Source organism: Polyodon spathula, chromosome 35 (assembly GCF_017654505.1).
Source record: "Polyodon spathula isolate WHYD16114869_AA chromosome 35, ASM1765450v1, whole genome shotgun sequence".
In the NCBI taxonomy this organism is placed as follows: Eukaryota; Metazoa; Chordata; class Actinopteri; order Acipenseriformes; family Polyodontidae; genus Polyodon; species Polyodon spathula.
Window position 1 is genome coordinate 5,799,166 of NC_054568.1, and position 24,010 is coordinate 5,823,175.

Genomic DNA, 24,010 nt, shown 5'->3' on the forward strand with positions numbered 1-24,010 from the left:
TAGCTCAAAGAGCCAGCTGCCCTAATTCTAATTAATATACAATGCAGAATAAGCCACCCCCTTTTATGATTAAAACATGTTCATATTATTGATACATTGAACTGTTAACAACTTCCATCCATGTCACTGTTATCATGACTCTAGGAGCAGGTAGACTCCTATTGCAGAGCAGCTTCACTGATTTACAAGCACAGGCATCTCATTACTAGTCACTGTTCACTTTATTAGTTATTGTTCACTGGGTTTCCAAGTGAACGGCTCCTCTATCCCTTCTGTTGTCGTTCAGTCCGCTCCAGCCAGAGGGTCAGCAGGTTCTCCCGTACCTCGTCACCCCAGCCAGGGCGCGCAGGACAGAGACTAAAGCAAAACGTTGCATTGCAGCACGCTCCCAACTCCTGACAGTGAGGTTAACCAGGGGTGCAAATCGCTCTGAAAATTAGTGCTAAACTGTTTTGAAAGTACCAGAGATCAAACTGGTGTTATCAGACTACATACTTTTTTGATTTGCTGAACACAGATTTAATTGATCATCATTATGGTATTTTTTCATATGGAGAGATGTAATCTCCCATAGAGCTTGATGAAATAAGAGTTACTGCTATCATGCGTGTGTAATGAGACTGTGACGTCACTGCCGTGGCCTGTAATGGATCACAGTGACGTCATCACCCTGTCCGAATTCTAAACAAATAGACAAAAGGCAGACTTGAGATTTGTATCTGTCAGTGAGACTGGATAGTTTTATTCAGGGACAAGAAAACAAAACGCAAAGGAAAACATTGTGACATTATTCAAAACAAGGTGTGGAAAAATTCCACAGCCACCTGTCATTTACTACAGTCCCCATATATAATGAGATGGAAGCTCAGGGTGAGTAATGAACCTGCGAAGGGCTTCTCGGGGCTCGGGGTGCCCCAGAACCCGTCGAAGCTCTTAACAGTTTCTTAACACCAGTGCTTTACAACAATCACAATCTCTGAAAATACTGAGTTACAAAACAGCAAATAAGGCTACAGATCAGGCCTCTCTAAACCAGGACAAACAGCCTGCTTTCTTCTCCCAGAGTCGACAAAAACGAACAGGCAAAGCAGCGGCCGTGGCCGAGACTGGGTGCAACTGGAACATGGGACAGCCCTCCGACTGGCTGAGGGACGCTCTCCCGTGCTCAATTAGTAACGTGATTAATGGAACTACCTCAGCAAGACAACAATGAACAAACTCAATAGAACCTTAATGTTTAACTAACATCCATCAAAAACGGTACTTTATAGTGGAGTTCAATTGTCGTTTTCCGCAGAATTATTATTTGCAACATGCTGCAGTCGTACATTTTCAAAAAAAAAAAAAAAACCCCACTAACAAACCAAAAAAAAAAATAACGCAACATTTATCAAAAATATCAAATGGCAGTACAAAAAACATCAAAGACAAGGAAACATCACTGTGAAGTGTATCGAAACAGCTTTCACCGCGAGACTCAGAGCTGCGTGCATCACTGTGAAGTGCAAATCTCGTCAATCTTAAGTTTGATTGGTAATTGTTAACAGTTACCAAGAAAGGTTTACCAAATTTACCAAAACTTGTATCTCTGTCTTCTTTGGAGAGCAGGTAGAGGCAGGGGTAGGTTCAGCTATGTAGAGCAGGGCAGGGGTAGGTTCAGGGCTGTAGAGCGGGGCAGGGGTAGGGGTAGGTTCAGGGCTGTACAGCGGGGCAGGGGTAGGTTCAGGACTATAGAGCAGGGCAGGGGTAGGTTCAGCGCTGTAGCCCACGGCAGGGGTAGGTTCAGCGCTGTAGAACGGGGCAGGGGTAGGTTCAGCGCTGTAGAACGGGGCAGCGGTAGGTTCAGGGCTGTAGAGCGAGGCAGGGGTAGGTTCAGGGCTGTAGAGCGGGGCAGGGGTAGGTTCAGGGCTGTAGAGTGGGGCAGGGGTAGGCCCGGTTCAGGACAACTTCCAGCCTCCCTACACCCTGGCTGCTGATGTCTAGAACGAACAGGAAGTGCTGGTGGGCCAGCTCCGATGCTGAAGCAATGAGCTCCTCTGTGGAGATACAAAAACACAAATCTAAGTGACACACGGGTGAAGGTACAGAATTGAATTTGCATTCACAAAAATACTGGAAGAGGTGTGATGAACGTGCAGACCTTCTGTTCGTTCTGAAGGTAATGCTAGGGTTTTTAATTTCATTACAGAAGGAGACTAATCCACCCCACCAGCCACGCCTGTCACGTTGCAAAAGGGAAAGCATCTTGAAACGACACACATTTCTTTGTTTTTAAACAGTTTCATGGATTGGCTCTGTGTTCTGCTGCTACAAACCTGCCTTTACCTGCTTTGAGCTTGTCTGGAGAAGCCTAGTGTGCTAGCACCGTTGCAGACGCTTCCTGGTTCTAATCGAATCACGTGTCGATGTGACCGCGCCTGAAGGGTCTCCAGTGCCTGATGCTTCCACTTCCCAGAAAACGCAAAGCCGGTAAAGGCAGGTTTGGAGCACAGCTCCAATCGTTACCACTCAACACAGTCGGACAAAATAATAGACAACTAAGATGCAAGGGAGATGTGTGCCGCTCCTGTCCAAATCAAAGCTTTCTTGCGTCTGCTACGAGGGGCCTGACGCGGGTTGAAATGTACAGACAACCTTCTCGTCCAAACTGTCAGTTTCCTTGTGATACCTGAGTCGTTCTCAAAATTCCTGTTTTCAGTGGGTAGCTGTCACTCACCTGGAGTGGGGCAGGGTGTGCTGGGGGAGAATCCTCCGTGAACCAATATTGACGCCAGGCTGTTCTCGTAAGGTTCAGGGCTGAGGCTCAGATGCTTTGTGGGTATGAAGATGGTTTCTATCGCCAAACTTTCATTCAGCCCTGAAGAGGGAAGGTCATCGTCAACATCAAACACAGCATCAGCAGACCTCTGACCCCTAACCCGACCCAGCCCTGCAGAGACCAGTCTTTCCGTGCCTCATCACAGCTAAGGAATGCGACTCAATTCTTGTGTTTCAATAACTTTTCAAAATCCATTCCCCAATTTCCAATTCCTCTTCCCTTGTAATCAATTCCCACATGACTAATCAAAACTGCAATCTGCAGCATCCTGTTAAAATAGAGCTTCTCCCAACAATGGCAACAAATGACTTTAAATTTGCTGTTTGTTGGTTCATTGAAGTGGTTTCAAATGAAAGCAGTTGAACAATCAGAAGTTATTATGATGTCTCTAAAACCGATTCCAGTTCCCTCGAAGCCGTCTGATCCGCTCCTGGTTTCACTGCAAGTTTAATAAGATACGCACACACTGTGGCAAATCAAGCTTGTAGTAAAACCTGGACTAGGCGACACTGCTGTGCAGTAAGGGTCTCATTCCCATCCCTGCACTGGGACTCTGACAGCCCTGTTCTTGTCTCGTACCCAGGATGGTGAAGCGGTAGTATCCCGCGATGCTGCTGGGGAAGCTCTCCAGCGTTTTGACCGGATCAGACAGGGTGTGTTCGAAGCAGGCAGGCTGCAGCCCAGCTGCCTGGGTGTGGAGCTCCAGCTTATTGTAGCTGCCATAGCGGGGTACAGTCTCGGGGAGTGCTGTCATCCCTCCCAGCCTCTCCCCGTGCCAGCGGCGGCCGCACCAGACCAGGGGGTTGCTTTCTTCTAAGTATTCATCTAAGGCTGCAACTAACTCCTCGTCCTCAAACTCATTGCAGAATGTATCTAAAACCTTAACTGCAGAAAAAATCAAACACAATGAAAGGCTTGGCATGACATCCACAACCAAACACACTCCACACCGACACCTGACCCCTAACCCTAAAATCGAGCTTCTCAAACAGTGGCAACAAATGACTTCAAATTGGATTTTCATTTTAAAACATGATCCCTGGTTCTACTCTAGGTTAAATAAATCTGTTTGCAGACAATCTTGCACTTCGTGTTTGCTTCACCGGGAGAGTAAAGCCATCCCCACGTTAGGGAGGATCGTGCTGTCACTGCCAGAGCCGAACTTCTCAAACCTGTACTACTGCGGCTAGACGGTGGGGTCAAGACTTCCTGCATGGCTTTGGACCTGGGGGGCAGAGAGGGCCTGGAATGGAAGAGATTCCCAGATTAGCATCCCAATGGAATCAAAAACATATTGCCTGGCACTGTGAATAGAACAGGCACAGCTCCAGAACACACTGAGACACAGACCGGGCCCTATGAGAACACGGACGGAATCGCGGAATTCAGAGGAAGAAAACACACTACGGCACCTGAGGACAACACCACAAAATCAGTTTAAAACAAACAAAATATAGATGTGTATATTTTTAAAATGACACTGAAACAGCACAGTGTGACAAGAGGCTTCAAGAAACACGCGTCATGGGAACTCATGGAAAAAGCATTTTTGCCCCTCTGAGCCACCATACGGACCGTGCCGCTTCACTTGCTAGCGACCGTTCTTACCTGGGGGAAAACGATGACTCCGAAGTTCCTCCGAGCAGGCAGCACTGCCGTCACTCCTGCAGAAAGTAGGGGCTCGCTGCTGCGTTTCCTCTCCAAAGTTCTCAGGGGGATTTTATTAAGTGCCTTTTTATTAAATTAGAATAAATCTAAATATTTAGGCTTTTATTTGCATTGCTTGTCATTAATTATTAATGAACACATTACATCTATTTTGAAATGCTGCAGTTCAGCTTGTGTTGAAAAGGAAAACTAATAAAAAAGCCAACGTTTTGATTTTTTTTTTACTTTACAATGTTCCTCGTTTGTTTCTACTACATTGTGCCAATTTGTACCCTTTCTTCTGAAAGCATTTTGATAGAAACCGTTTAGAAAGGTTCGATTTTTGTTGTATTTTTTCAGGCATTTCTAGCTTCATTGTTGCTGTCAATGTATCAAACATTAAAAACAAACAAACAAACAAATTACAGCTTTTTAAAACCAAAAAATCAGAAATCAGGAAAAAATAAAATAGAAAATTCAAAATAATAAAACAGATTTCATAGGGCCCTACACAGACAGAAACACATGAACAGACAGAGACACACACAGGAACACAGAGACAGAGGAACAGAAACACACACACAGGAACAGACAGAGAGACACACCTTTTTACTGGTGCAGTGGATACTGTCCCTGGGTCTTCCAGTGGCCTTTTCATAGAGCTCTGCCTGGAGGAAAACAATAGCAGACACATTCAGCATGCATGGGGGAATAAGACTTCCATTGCACAGCAGTATGATCCGTTCCTGGTTTTACTAGAAGTTTAATAATCAGACACACCTGAGCTTGTTACCTAGACACACTAGGGCTGATCAAGCTGGTAGTAAAACCTGGACTGGGTGATACTGCTGTACGGTAGGAGTCTTATTCCCACCCCCGTGAAGAGATTCACTGGGGGTTATAAATGGAGCGTTATGAGAGCTTGCAGGAAAGGAAAGGGTTGCAGTCACCTCGCCTGGGAGGGGATTTCTGGAGACCGGTCTGAGCTTATGTTGGGTTGGACATTCATCTGTCTGGGAGGCGAGCACACCTCCTGCAACACAGACACACAGGAGAGCATGGAGTCACTGAAACACACACAGCACCACAGACACACAGGACAGAGCATGGTCATTGAAACACAAACACAGAGCAGTAGCACACTGCGATGATGGCTGATACAGCTCTCTTACCTCCTGTCCTAGGGGGCAGTAGCACACTGCTATGATCGTTGCCTGGACAGTGAAGCGCCTGTGCTGTTGGTACTGCAATCTGTACACGTGCCCCTTCAGCTCCTCCATGCTGGACAAGCAGGCCTCCCCTAGCAGCAAGAGAGCCATGAGAAAGCTTCCCCGACCGACTCCTCGCTCCGCTGCCTAAGTTCGATGTTGTTGTCGGCACAGACGTGTTTTGTATTTCGAGGTTTTGAATTTATTTTTTGTTTGTTTTTACCATTGCAATGAACTTGATGTATATATTACATTAATATACAGAAAATGCAGATGCAATTTCACCACATTTAATAAAATGAAATCCACACACACACACTGTTGCGGGGCGTCCCGTGTGCTGTTTTGTTATTATTTGTCTTTTTGTTTGCGGCGCACATGTAAAGCCGCCGGCATTATTTGTTATTGGTTTGTATTTTTGATTTTAAAACCTGGTGAGGATGCGTGACGGATCAGCTGCTGATTAATTAACGAGCTGACAGTCAAGCATCCTTATTAAACTCGTGCAGACTCTCGCAGACCGGTAATAAGATAATTAATTAACAGCTTGTTAATCCCGACACACACACACACCACACCACACTGACACACGCCACACAAACTCACACACCACATTAACACACACCACACACTCACATCACACTGACACACACTCTCTCACACAAAAACAAACCACACTGACACACACTCTCACACACACACACACATTGGTTGGTGTGGTTGGTGTGAGTTGTGACACACACACACCACACTCACACACACACTCACTCACACACACACACACAACACTCACCCACCACTGACACTCTCACACACACACACACACACACAAAGTGTGTTGTGCTGTGTTTGGTATGTGACCCCACTGGCACACTCTCACACACACCCACTCTCACACACAAACAAACCACAGTGACACACTGACACACTCTCACACACACACACACACACACACCACACTCTCACTCTCACACACACACTCACACACACACACACTCTCTCACACACACAAAGTGTGAGTGTGTCTGGGTGAGTGGTGTGTGTGTGTTTCACACACACTCACACACACACACAAAGAAACCACACTGACACACTCTCACTCTCACACACTCTCACACACACACCACACTCACACACACTCACTCACACACACACACACACACACAGAGAGTGTGTGTTGTTTTTGACACACTCTCACACACACACACTCTCACTCACACACACACACAAACAAACCACACTGGCACACTCTCACACACACCCACTCTCACACACAAACAAACCACACTGACACACTCTCACTCTCACACACAAACAAACCACACTGGCATACTCTCTCTCTCACACACACACACACACAAACAAACCACACTGGCACACTCTCACTCTCACACACACACACACTCTCACTCTCACACACACACTCACACACATCACACACACACCACACTGACACACACTCTCTCTCACAGCAAGCTCACCGTTCCTTTCCTCAAGATACTGTTCCACGCTGGAGGGGAGGGGCGGGAAGCTGAAATATCCTCCAAGTACAATCTTTGTCACTTCCTCCTTTTCGCTCAAGGTTTTCAACCACTGGATAAACTGCACGACCTTAGGGTGGGTGGTGTAAGGCCTGCCTCTGTGCTGCCCTGTAGGAGCAAATAGAACTAGAATACCATCTCAGAATAATCATCAGCTCTTACAGGACTCAGCGAACACAATGAATCTAGGGCTGCAACGAAGGGTACATTTTGACTTTCGAAGGTTTGTAACACGTTACTGACTGAAGTTTCGGATCTGCCATGGTGATGTCACCATAGCTACTAGCTGCACTGGCAGTACATTATGGAAATTAGTACCATGGCAGGTCCGAACCTTCGAAGGTCAAAACGTTCCCTTCGTTGCAGCCCTAAAAAACACAGTAAGCGTTTAAAGATCAACGTGTCTCACAAGCCAAGTGGTACCCCGAATATGACAATGCTGTAAGACTGACAGGGTGATGCGTTTGCTCTCTATTTTACCCCGCAATGGTTTTCCGGATTGGCGGCTGTCACGACTGCTACACCATATTCAAAGCAGTCCTGAGCCTGAAGCAGCCTACTTTCAGAATGAAGAGAGAAATGACACCGCCAGTCATTGCGCACTGGTAGTAATGGATGGTGTTCCACAGCACTCTTACACTGAATGACTCACCTCTGCGGTAGACGTGGCTGTTTGTAGTGCTGGTCACGTACAACTCTGCCTTGTTACTGGTGCTTGTGAGCTGGACGTTGGTGCACACGAGTACGAGCACTGCAACAGTAAACATGAACACAGCACGATTTTACACTTTGCAATGCTTCCCTATGCTTTACCAGACCTCTCTGTGCTTTACAATGCTTCCCTGTGCTTTACCAGACCTCTCTGTGCTTTACAATGCTTCCCTGTGCTTTACCAGACCTCTCTGTGCTTTACCAGACCTCTCTGTGCTTTACAATGCTTCCCTATGCTTTACCAGACCTCTCTGTGCTTTACAATGCTTCCCTATGCTTTACCAGACCTCTGTGCTTTACAATGCTTCTCTGTGCTTTACCAGACCTCTCTGTGCTTTACAATGCTTCCATGTGCTTTACCAGACCTCTCTGTGCTTTACAATGCTTCCCTATGCTTTACCAGACCTCTCTGTGCTTTACAATGCTTCCCTGTGCTTTACCAGACCTCTCTGTGCTTTACCAGACCTCTCTGTGCTTTACAATGCTTCCCTATGCTTTACCAGACCTCTCTGTGCTTTACAATGCTTCCCTATGCTTTACCAGACCTCTGTGCTTTACAATGCTTCTCTGAGCTGTACCCTGATGTCACTGTGGGACTCCCCTGTAAAGAGCTCGGGTTCGTCACTCACTTGGGTGGAGCTGTGTGTGGAGCTCTGGCTGGCTAGTGGACTCAAGTTTCAGGACAATCGGGGCGTCTCCCGACCCATCCTCCATATACACCCAACGGTACACCGAAAATTCATTAAAGTCCCCTCCTGTGGGGGTCACAAAGAGAGAAGGGGGTCACGGGGGGGGGGGGGGGGGGGCATATCTGTAATCACAGACACTGATACTGTCTATTAAACACTGCTTCAGATTCGGTCTGGGCCCTTTCACCATACCCTCACGTGGAGTTCTATACCATTATCAATACATACATGGCAGGGATGGGAATCAGACTCCTGTTGCACAGCAGTGTCACCCAGTCCAGGTTTTACTAGCAGCCTGATTAGCCACAGTGTGTCTAGCTAACAAGCTCAGGTGTGTTGTAATATTAAACCCATAGTGAAACCAGAAAAACAGTAAAATCAGAAAATGCAGGTTGTTCCAAATCTTAATGAGCTGGAGCTGGGCCTTTCTGCTGTGGAGCTCCTCGCTTGTGGAACTCTATCCCTGCTGACATCATTTTTATGCTTTTGGTTGTAGCTGGTGTGTGCTGAAGCTAGAGAGGAGCTACAGAGGAGCTAGAGAGGAGATACAGGGGAGCTAGAGAGCAGATACAGAGGAGCTAGAGAGGAGATACAGGGGAGCTAGAGAGGAGATACAGGGGAGCTAGAGAGGAGATACAGGGGAGCTAGAGAGGAGATAGAGGAGATACAGAGGCGCTAGAGAGGAGCTACAGGGGAGCTAGAGAGAAGATACAGAGGAGCTAGAGAGGAGATACAGGGGAGCTAGAGAGGAGATACAGAGGAGCTAGAGAGGAGATACAGGGGAGCTAGAGAGGAGATACAGAGGAGCTAGAGAGGAGATACAGGGGAGCTAGAGAGGAGATACAGAGGAGCTAGAGAGGAGATACAGGGGAGCTAGAGAGGAGATACAGGGGAGCTACAGAGGAGATACAGGGGAGCTAGAGAGGAGATACAGGGGAGCTAGAGAGGAGATACAGAGGAGCTAGAGGGGAGCTACAGGAGAGCTAGAGAGGAGATACAGGGGAGCTAGAGAGGAGATACAGGGGAGCTAGAGAGGAGATACAGGGGAGCAGTAGTAGATTATTCGATTGTCCAGATGGCGCTCTCCACAGGCGAGGGTCCCGGGCATCCATCGAGTTGATTCACCTTTCAGAGTGAAAGGAGTGTAGAAACACCACAAACCCAAGCAGCTGTTTCTTCACTGCTTTCACTCTGAACAGTTAATCAGCCCGATTGACCAAATTATCAGTTTGTGTGCCGCTGCAACCAACCTTTCTTCAGCACTCTCTCCGGCCGGCCAACGAATGTCACAAGCCCGATGACATCACAGATGGTTCCGTTGGGAACGACATCCAGCTTCTCCCTGAAGACAAATGGAAACAGACGTTTTAAAAGGAATTCCTGCGCTCCTCCTGTGCAGCCCCTTAGAAATATTTATCACAGTACCAGACCTCTGTGTTTACAATGCTTCCCGCTTTACCACACCTCTGTGCTTTACAATGCTTCCCTATGCTTTACCACACCTCTCTGTGCTTTACAATGCTTCCCTATGCTTTACCACACCTCTCTGTGCTTTACAATGCTTCCCTATGCTTTACCAGACCTTTCTGTGCTTTACAACCTATGCTTTACCACACCTCTCTGTGCTTTACAATGCTTCCCTATGCTTTACCACACCTCTCTGTGCTTTACAATGCTTCCCTATGCTTTCTCTCTGTGCTTTACAATGCTTCCCTATGCTTTACCAGACCTCTCTGTGCTTTACAATGCTTCCCTATGCTTTACCAGACCTCTCTGTGCTTTACAATGCTTCCCTACTTTACCACACCTCTCTGTTACAATGCTTCCCTATGCTTTACAAGACCTCTCTGTGCTTTACAATGACCTCTCTGTGCTTTACAAATGCTTCCCTATGCTTTACCAGACCTCTCTGTGCTTTACAATGCTTCCCTATGCTTTACCAGACCTCTCTGTGCTTTACAATATGCTTTACCAGACCTCTCTGTGCTTTACAATGCTTCCCTATGCTTTACCAGACCTCTCTGTGCTTTACAATGCTTCCCTATGCTTTACCAGACCTCTCTATACTTTACAATGCTTCCCTATGCTTTACCAGAGCTTTACAATGCTTCCCTATGCTTTACCAGACCTCTCTGTGCTTTACAATGCTTCCCTATGCTTTACCAGACCTCTCTGTGCTTTACAATGCTTCCCTATGCTTTACCAGACCTCTCTGTGCTTTACAATGCTTCCCTATGCTTTACCAGACCTCTCAGTGCTTTACAATGCTTCCCTATGCTTTACCAGACCTCTCTGTGCTTTACAATGCCTCCCTATGCTTTACCAGACCTCTCTGTGCTTTACAATGCTTCCCTATGCTTTACCAGACCTCTCTGTGCTTTACATGGGAAACACACTAAAATGAAACCCTTACCCTTACTGTGGTACTTTTACTTTGTCCCTGAATAGTTTGGCACTTAACAAGCACGTGTCGTCAAACTACCTAAGATCAAAGTCTGAGTCTGTTACCTAGACACACTAGGGCTGATCAAGCACGTAGTGAAACCTGGACTTGGGGGGGAAAAACGCAATGCAACGGGAGTCTCATTCCCATCCCTGTGGCAGCAGGCATTGCATTTGATGCCGCTTGGCTTCGTTCAGGTTTACCTTCTGTGGAACTTAAAGGTGAGGGAGGGCAGTTTCCAGTCTGTCTGCACAGCTTCCTCCGGGATAATGCTGATGATGGCAGAGGGGTTTTGTGAGTTGAGGTTGATTTCTGTGAGAAAAACAAACACACACTGGAGCACACCGACCTCACACAACCCCAGTGAATCTGATCTAACACACACGGTGAGTCTGATCTAACACACACGGTGAGTCTGATCTAACACACACGGTGAGTCTGATCTAACACACACGGTGAGTCTGATCCAACATCCAACACAACACACAGTGAGTCTGATCTAACCCACGTGTCAGAGCTCCTCGACACCTATCACTGATGCCCTTTACTGCAGAAAACCTATGAGAATCTCAATTTCCCTTAGCAGTCAGTGATATAGTCAGTGATTTCACATGATGTGTTAAAATGTTTGATCACTATGTGTTTTTAAATTAGGTAAACAATTTCTAAAAAAAAAAAAAAAAAAAAGTCAACCATTTCTCTTACTATTTGTAATAACTGCTTGTGTGGCCAATTAAAAAGTCATCAATTAAATCAGACAATTGCTAATTTGCCTGTTCGGAAACTCCAAGGCATCAGCTCCAGTGGTCTGACTTCACTGCACAGCAAATCCAAAATACAGAAGCAGTGGGGAGCTGTAGCAGACGTGCACGCTGCTGAACTGAAAAAAGATCATTTCTGAGTTTATAGACTTGACCAGGATTAACTGTGGAGCTCACAAATCAGACCAGTGTTTGACTGGGTGAGGGTAGCGTGGAGAGGGATTTAATAATGAGAGAGAAATCTCAATTCATCACAGAGGAGCTCGCTTTACTTTACCATTGTTTTCTTACAGCAGTTTCTAAGGACTGAACTGTTAATATACTAAGTAATTCAAAGAACTACAGGATGCTGAAACACAGGGGCAGTCCAGTACCTATCTCTATTTGGTCCTCGCTCTCCTGCCCTGTTCCCATTCTGCTAGAGTAGGTTGCCTTCACTCGATAGTTCTGGAGCTTCAGAACAATTCCCGGTTCCAAACAGATGAACCAATTGAGGCAGAGTGAGTTCCAGAGGATCATAGAGGCAGAACCGGACCTGTCTGCCACCTGGAACTCAGCCTGGAACAAAGAACCATGACAGCCATGCAGAATCACACTGTGGTGTGTGCTCCCACACTTAGGCAAATCTTTGACTTAAGAATTAACTTAAGGATCTTTAGTGATTTCTTCTGAAAATGCTGACTTAGCAAATTCCCTTATATCCAAACACGGGGTCCTGCAGTCCCGTCACACAGACCCTCACACACACAAACACGGGGTCCAGCAGTCCCGTCAGACACTCATGCACACAAACACGGGGTCCAGCAGTCCTGTCACACAGACCCCCACGCACACAAACACGGGGTCCTGCAGTCCCGTCACACAGACCCCCACGCACACAAACACGGGGTCCTGCAGTCCCGTCACACAGACCCCCACGCACACAAACACGGGGTCCTGCAGTCCCGTCACACAGACACCCACGCACACAAACACGGGGTCCTGCAGTCCCGTCACACAGACACCCACGCACACAAACACGGGGTCCTGCAGTCCCGTCACACAGACACCCACGCACACAAACACGGGGTCCTGCAGTCCCGTCACACAGACACCCACGCACACAAACACGGGGTCCTGCAGTCCCGTCACACAGACCCCCACGCACACAAACACGGGGTCCTGCAGTCCCGTCACACAGACCCCCACGCACACAAACACGGGGTCCTGCAGTCCCGTCACACAGACCCCCACGCACACAAACACGGGGTCCTGCAGTCCCGTCACACAGACACCCACGCACACAAACACGGGGTCCAGCAGTCCCGTCACACAGACACTCATGCACACAAACACGGGGTCCAGCAGTCCCGTCAGACACTCATGCACACAAACACGGGGTCCAGCAGTCCTGTCACACAGACCCCCACGCACACAAACACGGGGTCCTGCAGTCCCGTCACACAGACCCCCACGCACACAAACACGGGGTCCTGCAGTCCCGTCACACAGACCCCCACGCACACAAACACGGGGTCCTGCAGTCCCGTCACACAGACACCCACGCACACAAACACGGGGTCCTGCAGTCCCGTCACACAGACCCCCACGCACACAAACACGGGGCCCTGCAGTCCCGTCACACAGACACCCACGCACACAAACACGGGGTCCTGCAGTCCCGTCACACAGACACCCACGCACACAAACACGGGGTCCTGCAGTCCCGTCACACAGACACCCACGCACACAAACACGGGGTCCTGCAGTCCCGTCACACAGACACCCACGCACACAAACACGGGGTCCTGCAGTCCCGTCACACAGACACCCACGCACACAAACACGGGGTCCTGCAGTCCCGTCACACAGACACCCACGCACACAAACACGGGGTCCTGCAGTCCCGTCACACAGACACCCACGCACACAAACACGGGGTCCTGCAGTCCCGTCACACAGACACCCACGCACACAAACACGGGGCCCTGCAGTCCCGTCACACAGACACCCACGCACACAAACACGGGGTCCTGCAGTCCCGTCACACAGACACCCACGCACACAAACACGGGGTCCTGCAGTCCCGTCACACAGACACCCACGCACACAAACACGGGGTCCTGCAGTCCCGTCACAGACCCCCACGCACACAAACACGGGGTCCTGCAGTCCCGTCACACAGACACCCACGCACACAAACACGGGGTCCTGCAGTCCCGTCACACAGACACCCACGCACACAAACACGGGGTCCTGCAGTCCCGTCACACAGACACCCACGCACACAAACACGGGGCCCTGCAGTCCCGTCACACAGACACCCACGCACACAAACACGGGGCCCTGCAGTCCCGTCACACAGACACCCACGCACACAAACACGGGGCCCTGCAGTCCCGTCACACAGACACCCACGCACACAAACACGGGGTCCTGCAGTCCCGTCACACAGACACCCACGCACACAAACACGGGGTCCTGCAGTCCCGTCACACAGACACCCACGCACACAAACACGGGGTCCTGCAGTCCCGTCACACAGACACCCACGCACACAAACACGGGGTCCTGCAGTCCCGTCACACAGACACCCACGCACACAAACACGGGGTCCTGCAGTCCCGTCACACAGACACCCACGCACACAAACACGGGGCCCTGCAGTCCCATCACACAGACACCCACGCACACAAACACGGGGTCCTGCAGTCCCGTCACACAGACACCCACGCACACAAACACGGGGTCCTGCAGTCCCGTCACACAGACCCCCACGCACACAAACACGGGGTCCAGCAGTCCTGTCACACAGACCCCCACGCACACAAACACGGGGTCCTGCAGTCCCGTCACACAGACACCCACGCACACAGGCTCCTCCTGACCTGGTAAGGGCACTCCGAGTTCTGCTGTACCCTCCCGTAATGGCGGAGGCGGGATTTCTTCATCACTCGGACCAGCAGTGTCCCGAGGTTCCCCACTGTCCCGAGGTTCCCCAGTGTCCAGCGGTTCCCCAGTGTCCTGAGGTTCCCCAGTGTCCAGCGGTTCCCCACTGTCCCGAGGTTCCGCCTGCAGTTGTTAATGAAGGCTGTCCTTGCCTGTCTCAGAGTGATGAACCGCAGGCTTGAGCTGCCTGGGGTGAGGGGGAGAAAAGCGGGAAACGAGCGTCGAGGCTCAAAGTCTGCACAATTAACCCATGCTGCTTTACAAAATCAAAGGAAAGCTGCCAAATACCTTAACGTGTATCGAATTGCAAACCGCTTTGTAGTTTCCCAAATACTTAACGAAAACTTAACTGCGCTGACACGTAGTTATATAAAATACATCTATCGATCTCTATATCTATCTCTCTCTCTCTATATATATCTATACATACCGATCTTTATTTTTTTCGCGCGCATGAATTTTGCCGCTTTCCATCACATTGGCCGTTTTTTTTTTAAATAGTTTGGGCGGGAAAAAAAAGATTCGATATATATACACATATATAAAGAGAAATAGAGATAGAAATCGCTATATATATATATATGTTTAAATTAACTCTATTAAGTGTTTTTAGCGCCGCGCTTACCTTGCCGTGCTCTGTTATTTGCAGGCTCGGTTGAAGGCGGTTTCTTTTTCCAGATGTCTCCAAAATAGTCTTCGCAGTTCCAGAGAGGCAGGTAACAGGACCTGCGTGCCTTCAGTGGCGCCAGGGCGAGACCCCCGACTCCGCCATCGCCCCGGAGCCACGGCAGCGCCGCCAAGCTCTGCCCCCGGAGGCGCTGCAGCACCGGGCCCTCCGGCCCGTTCTCCACCTCCGCGCCGACCAGCTGGAACTTGACCCTGCCGGGCCCCAGACGCTTCTCGTCGAACTCCACGGTGAACTCGGCCCGGTGCAGCTCCGAGCCGCAGCGGAGCTCGTTCACCCGGACCAGCTGGCCCAGCCTCGGGTGCAGCATCGCCCGGATCCTGCAGTCGCCGTCCGTGATGGTGGCGTCGTAGAGAAAACTCTGATAGGGGGACACTTCGGGGAAAAGCCTTTTCGACTCTGAGTCTGCCTTGTACCTGTCCAACGCAACCAGATACAGCGGCTCTCGGCAGGTTTTGTTGGACCCGCCGGAGGAGCCTTCCCCCTTAAAAAGCGCTCTTTCCAGCGGGCAGTTGAGGTGCCTTGACGTGAAACTCATTTTCAATCGCTCTCGTTTTCCGCGCAACTTCTTCGACTACTCGAAGCAGATTGGCGCCAAAGTGACGCTGCAAGTTTATCTACCTCCGTCAAAACCCGCCCACTTCCGGAAGAAACCCGCCGAAGCCCAGCCAATCACGACCGTGCAAAGGAGGCACGCCCCGGTTTTGCTGCAAACCGCCGTGCAACGTTTCAGCTCGCGGCTAATCTTTATTGAAGTCGATATGAAAAAAACGAACGAACAAAGCAAAGTAAAAGATGCACGCTGGACCCACGCTTGCAGCCGCGGTTTCGGGTGTTGCGTGGTTCCTCCGGCTTCTCAAACGAGACTGTCAGACCGTGGACGGTGAAAGCCCTCGCTTCGAAGCCCTGTAAAATGAAAACGTGTGACTCACTGTCGCTGCTGTACACCGTTTCTGTACCACGATGTGCTCCACTAGAAACGTCCTGTAAACGAGGTTTTACTCTGTGTTCATATCGATCAGCTTGCACGATGAAACGCGGTTAAATTCAGGACCTTCCCCTTACTGCAGCAAGGCCGTAGCAAGCCACGAAAAATCACAGAGGCACTGCCAGCGCAATCGAAAAAAAAGGAGCACATTAATAAACGCTTAATAATAAGAAGCTCTCACTTCTACACAACGAGAATATTATTCCCATCCGAGCTATTTAGTGGAGAAGTTACTGTTCATTTTTATTTCCTTCAACTTAAATCGGTACAGACGAACGACTCTTTTATCCCTCGTGCAACGTAATTGCAATAATCAGAATTGAATACAAATATAACCAACATTCACACCGACTGTTGTATTAAAATGGATGGAAAACTCAAGCGGTGTGTAACTCAATCTGCTAACGTGACATTATTCAGCATGTTTTATTCGACTTTATGAAGCAAAATTGCTTAACAATCATTTCATCTACTTGACTGCCGTTCTAGAAAATGTCCACACGAGGGCAGCATTGGATAGGAAATGAAAGCTAAAGCCTTCTCTGTCCCTAAAGTTCACTACCAGTTGTAAACAGCAGAGGGCGCCGCGCAGCCGCGCAGCAGGATAGTGTGATCCGGCGGGGGGGCGTGTCTCTGCGTGAAACGAGTGCATTTCATGCAACAAGTTTGTTTGTGGAAGGAAGGCAAGCGAGGAGGTGTTTGCAATTGTTTTACAAAGACTACGAGGGACAGAGCTCCTTAAACCAGGTGAATGCAGCCCGTTTACTTTATTTATATCCTCGATATAGTTCATCGCTATTTGTCATCAGGAAGGTTTCCTTCTTTAAAAACCGCCTTAATGAAACCTTTACTTAAGAAATCGAATCTGGATAGTTCAGTTCTAAATAATTTTAGACCTATTTCAAACCTTCCTTTTCTAGCAAAGGTACTTCAAAAGTCGTTTTTGAACCAATTAATAGCTTCCTTGGAAATAATAACATTTTGGGGAAAGTTCAATCAGGATTTCACACTAACCATAGCACTGAGACTGCACTTGTCGAAGTGGTAAATGATCTGCGTGTAAGTACAGATTCGAAGTGTTTATCTGTACTGATCCTTTTAGATCTGAGTGCTGCCTTTTGATATTGTGGATCACAAGATTTTAATTAATCGTCCTAGAGGATGGGTGGGCCTTTCTGGTAGTGTCCTGAACTGGTTCTTATCCTGCTTAATGAACAGACAGTATTTTGTTGCCTTAGGAGAATCTGCATCAGGACTAGCTAATATTACACGTGGTGTTCTGCGGGGCTCCATTCTTGCTCCCATGTTATTCTCTTTATGCATGCTGCCACTCGGGGAGGTTATTCGTAAACATGGGGTGAATTTCCACAGCTATGCAGGTGACACACAGATTTGTATATCTGTTAAACCAGGTGACACAACAGCTATCAATGCACTTTTCAAATGCCTAACTGATATTAGAAGCTGGATGTCTCAGAATCTCTTACAGTTAAATTCCTGTGAGACTGAAGTCTTATTTTTAGGCTCTAATCAACAGCTGGATTTGACAAATATTGATCTAGGTAAGCTTAAATAAAATGTAAAATCTGAAGTGAATAATCTGAGGGTTATTTTTCATTCTGCACTTTGAACCACATATAAAATACATTACTAGAGTGTCCTTCTATCCTTTAAGAAATATTGCAAAAGTTAGATCATTCTTATCTTTGGATGATGCAGAGAAATTAGGACATGCTTTTATTTTGTCTAGGTTAGATTACTGTAGCGCTTTATTCTCTGGACTTACAAGTCATGCTTTATCACACATACAGCTAGTGCAAAATGCTGCTGCTAGAATGCTACCTAGAACCAAGTAAAGGGCTCGCGTTACGCCTGTGTTGGCATCATTGCAAAGGCTTCCTGTGCATTACAGAATTGCTTTTAAAATTGTATTACTAGTTTTTAAAGCACTGAATGGACTATCTCCACAATATCTAAGTGACATCAGCCCAAACTCTCTCTGAGATCTGCAGATGCTGGCCTCCAGTATATTCCGAGGGTGAATGGTAAGAGGATGGGAGAGGCTGCTTTCTGTTTTAATGCTCCCACACTCTGAAACTCCTTACCCCCTTTTATCAGAGATTCACCTTCAATTGCAATCTTCACATGTCGATTAAAAACATCCCTTTTTAATGTAGCTTCTCCATAACGTGTTTAAGTTTTATTCTGAGTTTTACTGTTGATTCTGTTTTTAATAACTGTTCTCTTTTCTTACTGTTTATTATTGGGGTTTTTTCTGTATGTAAAGCACTTTGGGGGTCACCTTTATGTAGAGGTACAGGAAGTGAGAATGAGAGACGTGAGAGAGACTGTGAGCAAGACGAGACAGCTGCAGTATCCCTTTGCTCTGTGCGCCTCCTCATACCGTGTGCATTCCCATGAAGCCCTTTGAGCCACTTCCTGTGTCTCAACAGCACCAGCCTTGCTCACACACTCTTCTTAAAGGAGTTGGTTCTCAGAAGCTGCCTCGCTGAACGGCTGCCCGTTGTTTCTGTTGGGATCGGGCAAGTCAGCGGCTGTTTGCTAACAGAACATAAAGCATCACAGAGTGGGCTGAACTGCGATGCTGCAAACCAGAGCACTTTAAAATATGGACCTTCCAAGCTCAGGTATTGTTGAGGTAAAGAGACACTTCCTGCAGGAGGACAGGAAGCTGTCAAGGAGGGGATGTCTTTAAAAACATTGTTTTATTGTTTCTAAGCCTACGCTGTTATTGCCTTTTAGCCACTGAGAATAATGATTTGAATACAGCTTCTGCATGTAACAGTACAGTGACAGGAAGTGCATTTGCATGGTGGCAGATGTTGGCACAGGAGTGCTGTGTTGTGCTTCTAAGATTGTCACTAGACTCTGTGTGTGTGTGTGTGTGTGTGTGTGTGTGTGTGTGTGTGTGTTCATCACAAGTGTCCCGACACACTGTTACGTTTCAATCAAAGTGTTGGTGCTCGCTCTCGCCTCTCTTGATTGATAAGATGAAGTGTGTGAGTGAGTTCTTGTTTTTGACAGGTCTGTGAGGATGACGATGTAATTTCAGTGTTTAATGTTCATCCCCTCACTGTCTGTGTGTTCTTGTCTCTTGACAGGTCTGTGAGGTTGAGAAGGTCTCCACAGTCTGGAGTCTGGTCTCTGAGAAGCTCAACATACCTGTCAATCAACAGGGACTCCTCTACAAAGGCAAGGCGCTGGCAGGTAGGCTGCACAGCACAATCTCAGCACAGCTCAGTCTCAGCACAGCACAGCATAGCACAGCTCAATCTCAGCACAGCATAGCACAGCACTTAAGTAAAAAAAAAAAGCATGCATGTTATTCTACATATAGCTATAAACAGTAACACCTGCAAGGAAAGTGTTTTCAATTGTTTATCATCTTTGAGTTGCATGAAGTTTTTAAATATGACTTTTAACTGTACACACACACACTCCCAGCTGCAACACAGACACACTGACACATACACACACACACACACACACACACAAACCCAGCTGCAACACAGACACACTGACACACACACACACACACAACACCCACACACACAGACACACTGACACACACACACACACACACACAATACACACAGACACCCAATGGGAGCTGCAGCACACACACTCTGAAATGCAGGTGCAGATCAGCGTGTAGTTGTGACTCTGTGTCTCTCCCTCTGCCTCTCTCAGGATTACGAGCGGGGCCTGCGCTTGTTGAGTCTGGATGATATGGAGCGGCTGGCAACCCGCATGCTTCACCCTGAGGCTGTGGAGTGCATGGAGCTATCCCTCCTGGACTGAGGAATACTGCTGCTGCCCGCTGCCCTCTCCCCCTCTGCACTCTCTCCTCGCCCCTCGCCTCTCTGCCCTTTCCCCTTTCCCATCGCCTCGCCCCTCTCGCCTCTCCCCTTGCCCATCTCCCCTCTGCCCTTTCCCCTCGCCCCTCTGTCCTCTGCCCTTTTCTCTCCCCTCGCCTCTCCCCTCCTCTGCCCTTCTCCTCTCCCCTCTCCCCCTCTCCCCTCTCCCCTCTCCCCTCTCCCCCCCCTCCCCTTCCCCTCATGTTACTTAGTGCATCTGCCAGTGCTTCTCACCCACTGAGCAAGGCATGGAGCAGTGCCAGATCCTGTTTCACAATACTGCTAAATATTTACTGGCTATTCTTTCGTTAGAACATTGTATATGTTTGGTAAGATAAACCACACGATACACCCTTTCTGAGCACATTTTCTACTTTTCTGTTTCCAAGGAGCCCAGTTTGGTGCAGGAGGATTGTGGGTAATGGAGTGTGTTTTTATTGGTCTGCAGCCCCTGTATCGGCTTCCATTAGCATTGCTGGTAGAGGAGTGACTGGTTCACTTTAAAGCCTTTTTCTTAAATAAACGGAGACGTTTTGAAATATATACAGTGTGGACGTTTCTCTTTTTCACAGCACCATGCAGCATCCTGTCACACCAGCCTTGGAAGGGGATCTATACATATTTATTCACAGTAACCAGGCAATACTTGCAGCTGCAATACACACACTGCGTTGCTTGACTTTAACCCTTTTCCAACCTGTCCGAATATGAGATTCATCCCACTGAAGAGGATAGGGTTGCTATCCTCTTCAGTGGTTTCTTTCCAGGCTAATCTTCCATTTCCTCTGCATAAAGAAAAGGCCAGTGTTCACTTCACTCCTGCAAAGCCAAGACATCCAGGTTCTTGTCCTGCTTTGCTCCCCAGTGCCTGAGTGCTTGCTGAGACATTGATTTAACATCTCATCCAAAAGATGGAACACAAGGAGCTGCAGTGACTTGCTCAGGGTCTCATAGTGAGTCTGTTAGTGGAATGTGAACCAGTGATTTTCTGGTTACAAGCCTGGGACTTTAACCACCGGACCACACTGTCTTACCACGCCTTGTCTTGACCCAGGTATCCAAGGTATTGACCTCAGAGCCCTGTGTTTCATCATCTCTATCCTCTTCAGTGGGATGAATCTCATATACAAGGTTAGAGTGATAGACTCTCACAAGCAGGCAGGTGGTGCAGTGGCTCATTGTTTGGCATGCTGTGCTGCCCACTTCTGGGGAACTGGGTTCAAATCCAGGTGAGTTTGCTATTTATTTTCAAAGACTTGTTTAATATCCTATTTGAGGCAATGAAAGCAGGCTCTTTCATGGAAGCGAGATGGACTGGGTTCAAATCCAGCAGTTTTGCTTGTTTCAAAGGATTTGTGAATTGACCTTGTATATAGTGTGAACCAGCACTTTCCTGTGGGAGCTGGTGGTGCAGGGGGCTAATCCCACAGCCTCCACTCCCTGAAGATGATGGTTCAAATCTGGGTCCTGGAGGTGAGTTCTTGAGGTAAGTAATGCTGTTGGATATGAGTTATGGTGGAGGTTGTAAGTCTGGGTGTTGGTTGTAAGCAATAATGCTGGTTGTAACTAATGATGTTGGTTGTGTTTCCACAGATGGTGGAGGAGGAGGGCAGCCTGCCCAGAAGAGGAGGATGAAGAGGGGGCTTGGGCCCCCAGCTGTGGGGAGAGTGAAAGACAGGGGTGTTGCTTCCAGAGGAGTGAGGTGGGTGGGGGATGATATTATTGTACCCCTTTTTTCTTCCCCTTTTTCTTCCCTAGACCCAGTCATTTCCGTTCCTCAAGACCTGGTCCTCTACCTACAACAACTGGGTCTAGGGAAGAAAAAGGGGTACAATAATATCATCCCCCACCCACCTCACTCCTCTGGAAGCAACACCCCTGTCTTTCACTCTCCCCACAGCTGGGGGCCCAAGCCCCCTCTTCATCCTCCTCTTCTGGGCAGGCTGCCCTCCTCTTCTTCCTCCTGTGGAAACACAACCAACATCATTAGTTACAACCAGCATTATTGCTTACAACCAACACCCAGACTTACAACCTCCACCATAACTCATATCCAACAGCATTACTTACCTCAAGAACTCACCTCCAGGACCCAGATTTGAACCATCATCTTCAGGGAGTGGAGGCTGTGGGATTAGCCCCCTGCACCACCAGCTCCCACAGGAAAGTGCTGGTTCACACTATATACAAGGTCAATTCACAAATCCTTTGAAACAAGCAAAGAACTGCTGGATTTGAACCCAGTCCATCTCGCTTCCATGAAAGAGCCTGCTTTCATTGCCTTATATAGGATATTAAACAAGTCTTTGAAAATAAATAATAACTTAATGAACTTACCTGGATTTGAGCCCACTCCCCCAAGGGGACAACACAGCATGCCAGGGAATGAGCCCACTGCACCACCTGTCTGCTTGTGACAGTCTAGCATTGCACAGAAGACCTTATATCAGCCTCTTTATATTATAATTAGTATGATTAGACCACTGACCCAAGTCTCAAAATGAGTAAAGTGTTTGAAAATGGACAGAAGACTCACACCCCTGCCATGGATTTGAACCCACTCAACTGGGAATCACAAGCCACTGCTCTAGCAACAGAGCTATCTAGCCAGCTGGTGTCAGTGTTCTGTGAAACACATTATTACACTGAGTGATGGGGACCTGGGGATAAGATGAGATTCACAGCTTAGTTTCATTTGTGACTTGAAATGGATTCAAACACAAAACCTTATTGATAGAAAGGTAAATTAAACAATATTTTTAAAAACTCTGCCTCACATGGGACTTGAACCAACTACCCTAGGAATCAGAGTTCAATGCTTTAACAACTGAGCCAACCAAAGAGCTGCTCAACTCTACCGTCATATTCCCTGAGTACTTTAACTAATAATTTGTACAATGCAGGTGTAGTGTTTAAAATATCCAATAAAAGTCACTTCTATTGTATCTTTGACAGAGTCAAACAAATAACATTGTGGGGGAAAAAGAAATAATTACAGAACACAAGGCCATTTATCAATTAATATTTTAAATCTCTTAACCAGAGAACATCAATGAAGCTGTTTCATTGTGTTGTGGGTCTGGTTTCAAACTCAGCTCACCTGTGGAAAGAGCTGGCTTTGAACCCAGACCTCCAAGGGGAAAAGCAGGCAGGTATAACAAACCAGCCCACTGTACCACCTGGCTCCTTGTGACATTCGAGCAGTGTAACCTTGTACATGAGATTCACTTCCCTTGGCAGAGGCTGCACACGCATGCAGAGTCATGCCTGAAGAGGAGGGATTATCAAACCCAAACCTATTATACAGTAGGTCCCTAAGGGGAATGAAACAATATTTCTGAAAATGAGGAAAAAAAAGACACATCAAGCAGGATTTGAACCAGCTGCCAAGAGAATCAGAAAGCAATGCTCTACCAACTGAGCCAGCCAAAGAACTACTCACTGTGATTCTCAAATGCACCCCAGTATTTGAATTCTTCACCAATGCAGCTGAGGGGTTGCAAGGATGGGGAAACAGACCGGCAGCTCGCCCCCTGTATAGTTTACCTTTAACGTTGCCTCAAAGATTCTGTGTCAATACATATAAAACACCAGACATTTAATTTCTTTGTAAAACAACAGCAAACGCCTCCTCGCTTGGCTTCCTTCTTCCACAAACAAACTTGCTGCATGAAATGTACTCGTTTCACGCAGAGACACGCCCCCGCCGGATC

The 24,010-nt window shown here is 47.8% G+C and overlaps 2 protein-coding genes across 2 annotated transcripts; one reads left to right on the top strand and one right to left on the bottom strand.

Annotated features, from left to right (window-relative positions):
• Positions 1–36: 36 nt before the first annotated feature.
• On the bottom strand, positions 37–17,053 carry LOC121303803 (RPA-related protein RADX-like). The gene is made up of 15 exons (XM_041234599.1): positions 15,372–17,053; positions 14,686–14,933; positions 12,193–12,376; positions 11,261–11,369; positions 9,865–9,956; positions 8,555–8,680; positions 7,867–7,965; positions 7,155–7,322; positions 5,638–5,765; positions 5,416–5,498; positions 5,071–5,133; positions 3,991–4,061; positions 3,398–3,703; positions 2,717–2,857; positions 37–2,036 (listed from the first exon to the last, which is right to left on the bottom strand). Exons 1-15 carry the CDS (start codon positions 15,967–15,969, stop codon positions 1,903–1,905), a joined length of 2,550 nt encoding a protein of 849 aa, XP_041090533.1. The 5' UTR covers positions 15,970–17,053; the 3' UTR covers positions 37–1,902.
• LOC121303779 (ubiquitin-like protein 4A-B) lies at positions 16,227–20,325 on the top strand. Its single transcript, XM_041234557.1, has 4 exons — positions 16,227–16,339; positions 18,873–19,067; positions 19,542–19,647; positions 20,131–20,325. The coding sequence occupies exons 1-4, from the start codon at positions 16,227–16,229 to the stop codon at positions 20,239–20,241; spliced, it is 525 nt and encodes a 174-aa protein (XP_041090491.1). The 3' UTR covers positions 20,242–20,325.
• The last annotated feature ends 3,685 nt before the right edge of the window (positions 20,326–24,010 follow it).

What these genes read in the sequence shown, in the direction of transcription:
- LOC121303803 (XM_041234599.1), bottom strand. Translation starts at nt 15,969, where the DNA reads ATGAGTTTCACGTCAAGGCACCTCAACTGCCCGCTGGAAAGAGCGCTT. An exon ending in CAGCCACGTCTACCGCAGAG is followed by an intron (nt 7,323 to 7,866) that starts GTGAGTCATTCA and finishes TTGCTCCTACAG; the next exon opens with GGCAGCACAGAGGCAGGCCT. An exon ending in CACACCCTGCCCCACTCCAG is followed by an intron (nt 2,037 to 2,716) that starts GTGAGTGACAGC and finishes GTATCTCCACAG; the next exon opens with AGGAGCTCATTGCTTCAGCA.
- LOC121303779 (XM_041234557.1), top strand. Translation starts at nt 16,227, where the DNA reads ATGCACGCTGGACCCACGCTTGCAGCCGCGGTTTCGGGTGTTGCGTGG. An exon ending in TATGGACCTTCCAAGCTCAG is followed by an intron (nt 19,068 to 19,541) that starts GTATTGTTGAGG and finishes GTCTCTTGACAG; the next exon opens with GTCTGTGAGGTTGAGAAGGT. An exon ending in CAAAGGCAAGGCGCTGGCAG is followed by an intron (nt 19,648 to 20,130) that starts GTAGGCTGCACA and finishes TGCCTCTCTCAG; the next exon opens with GATTACGAGCGGGGCCTGCG.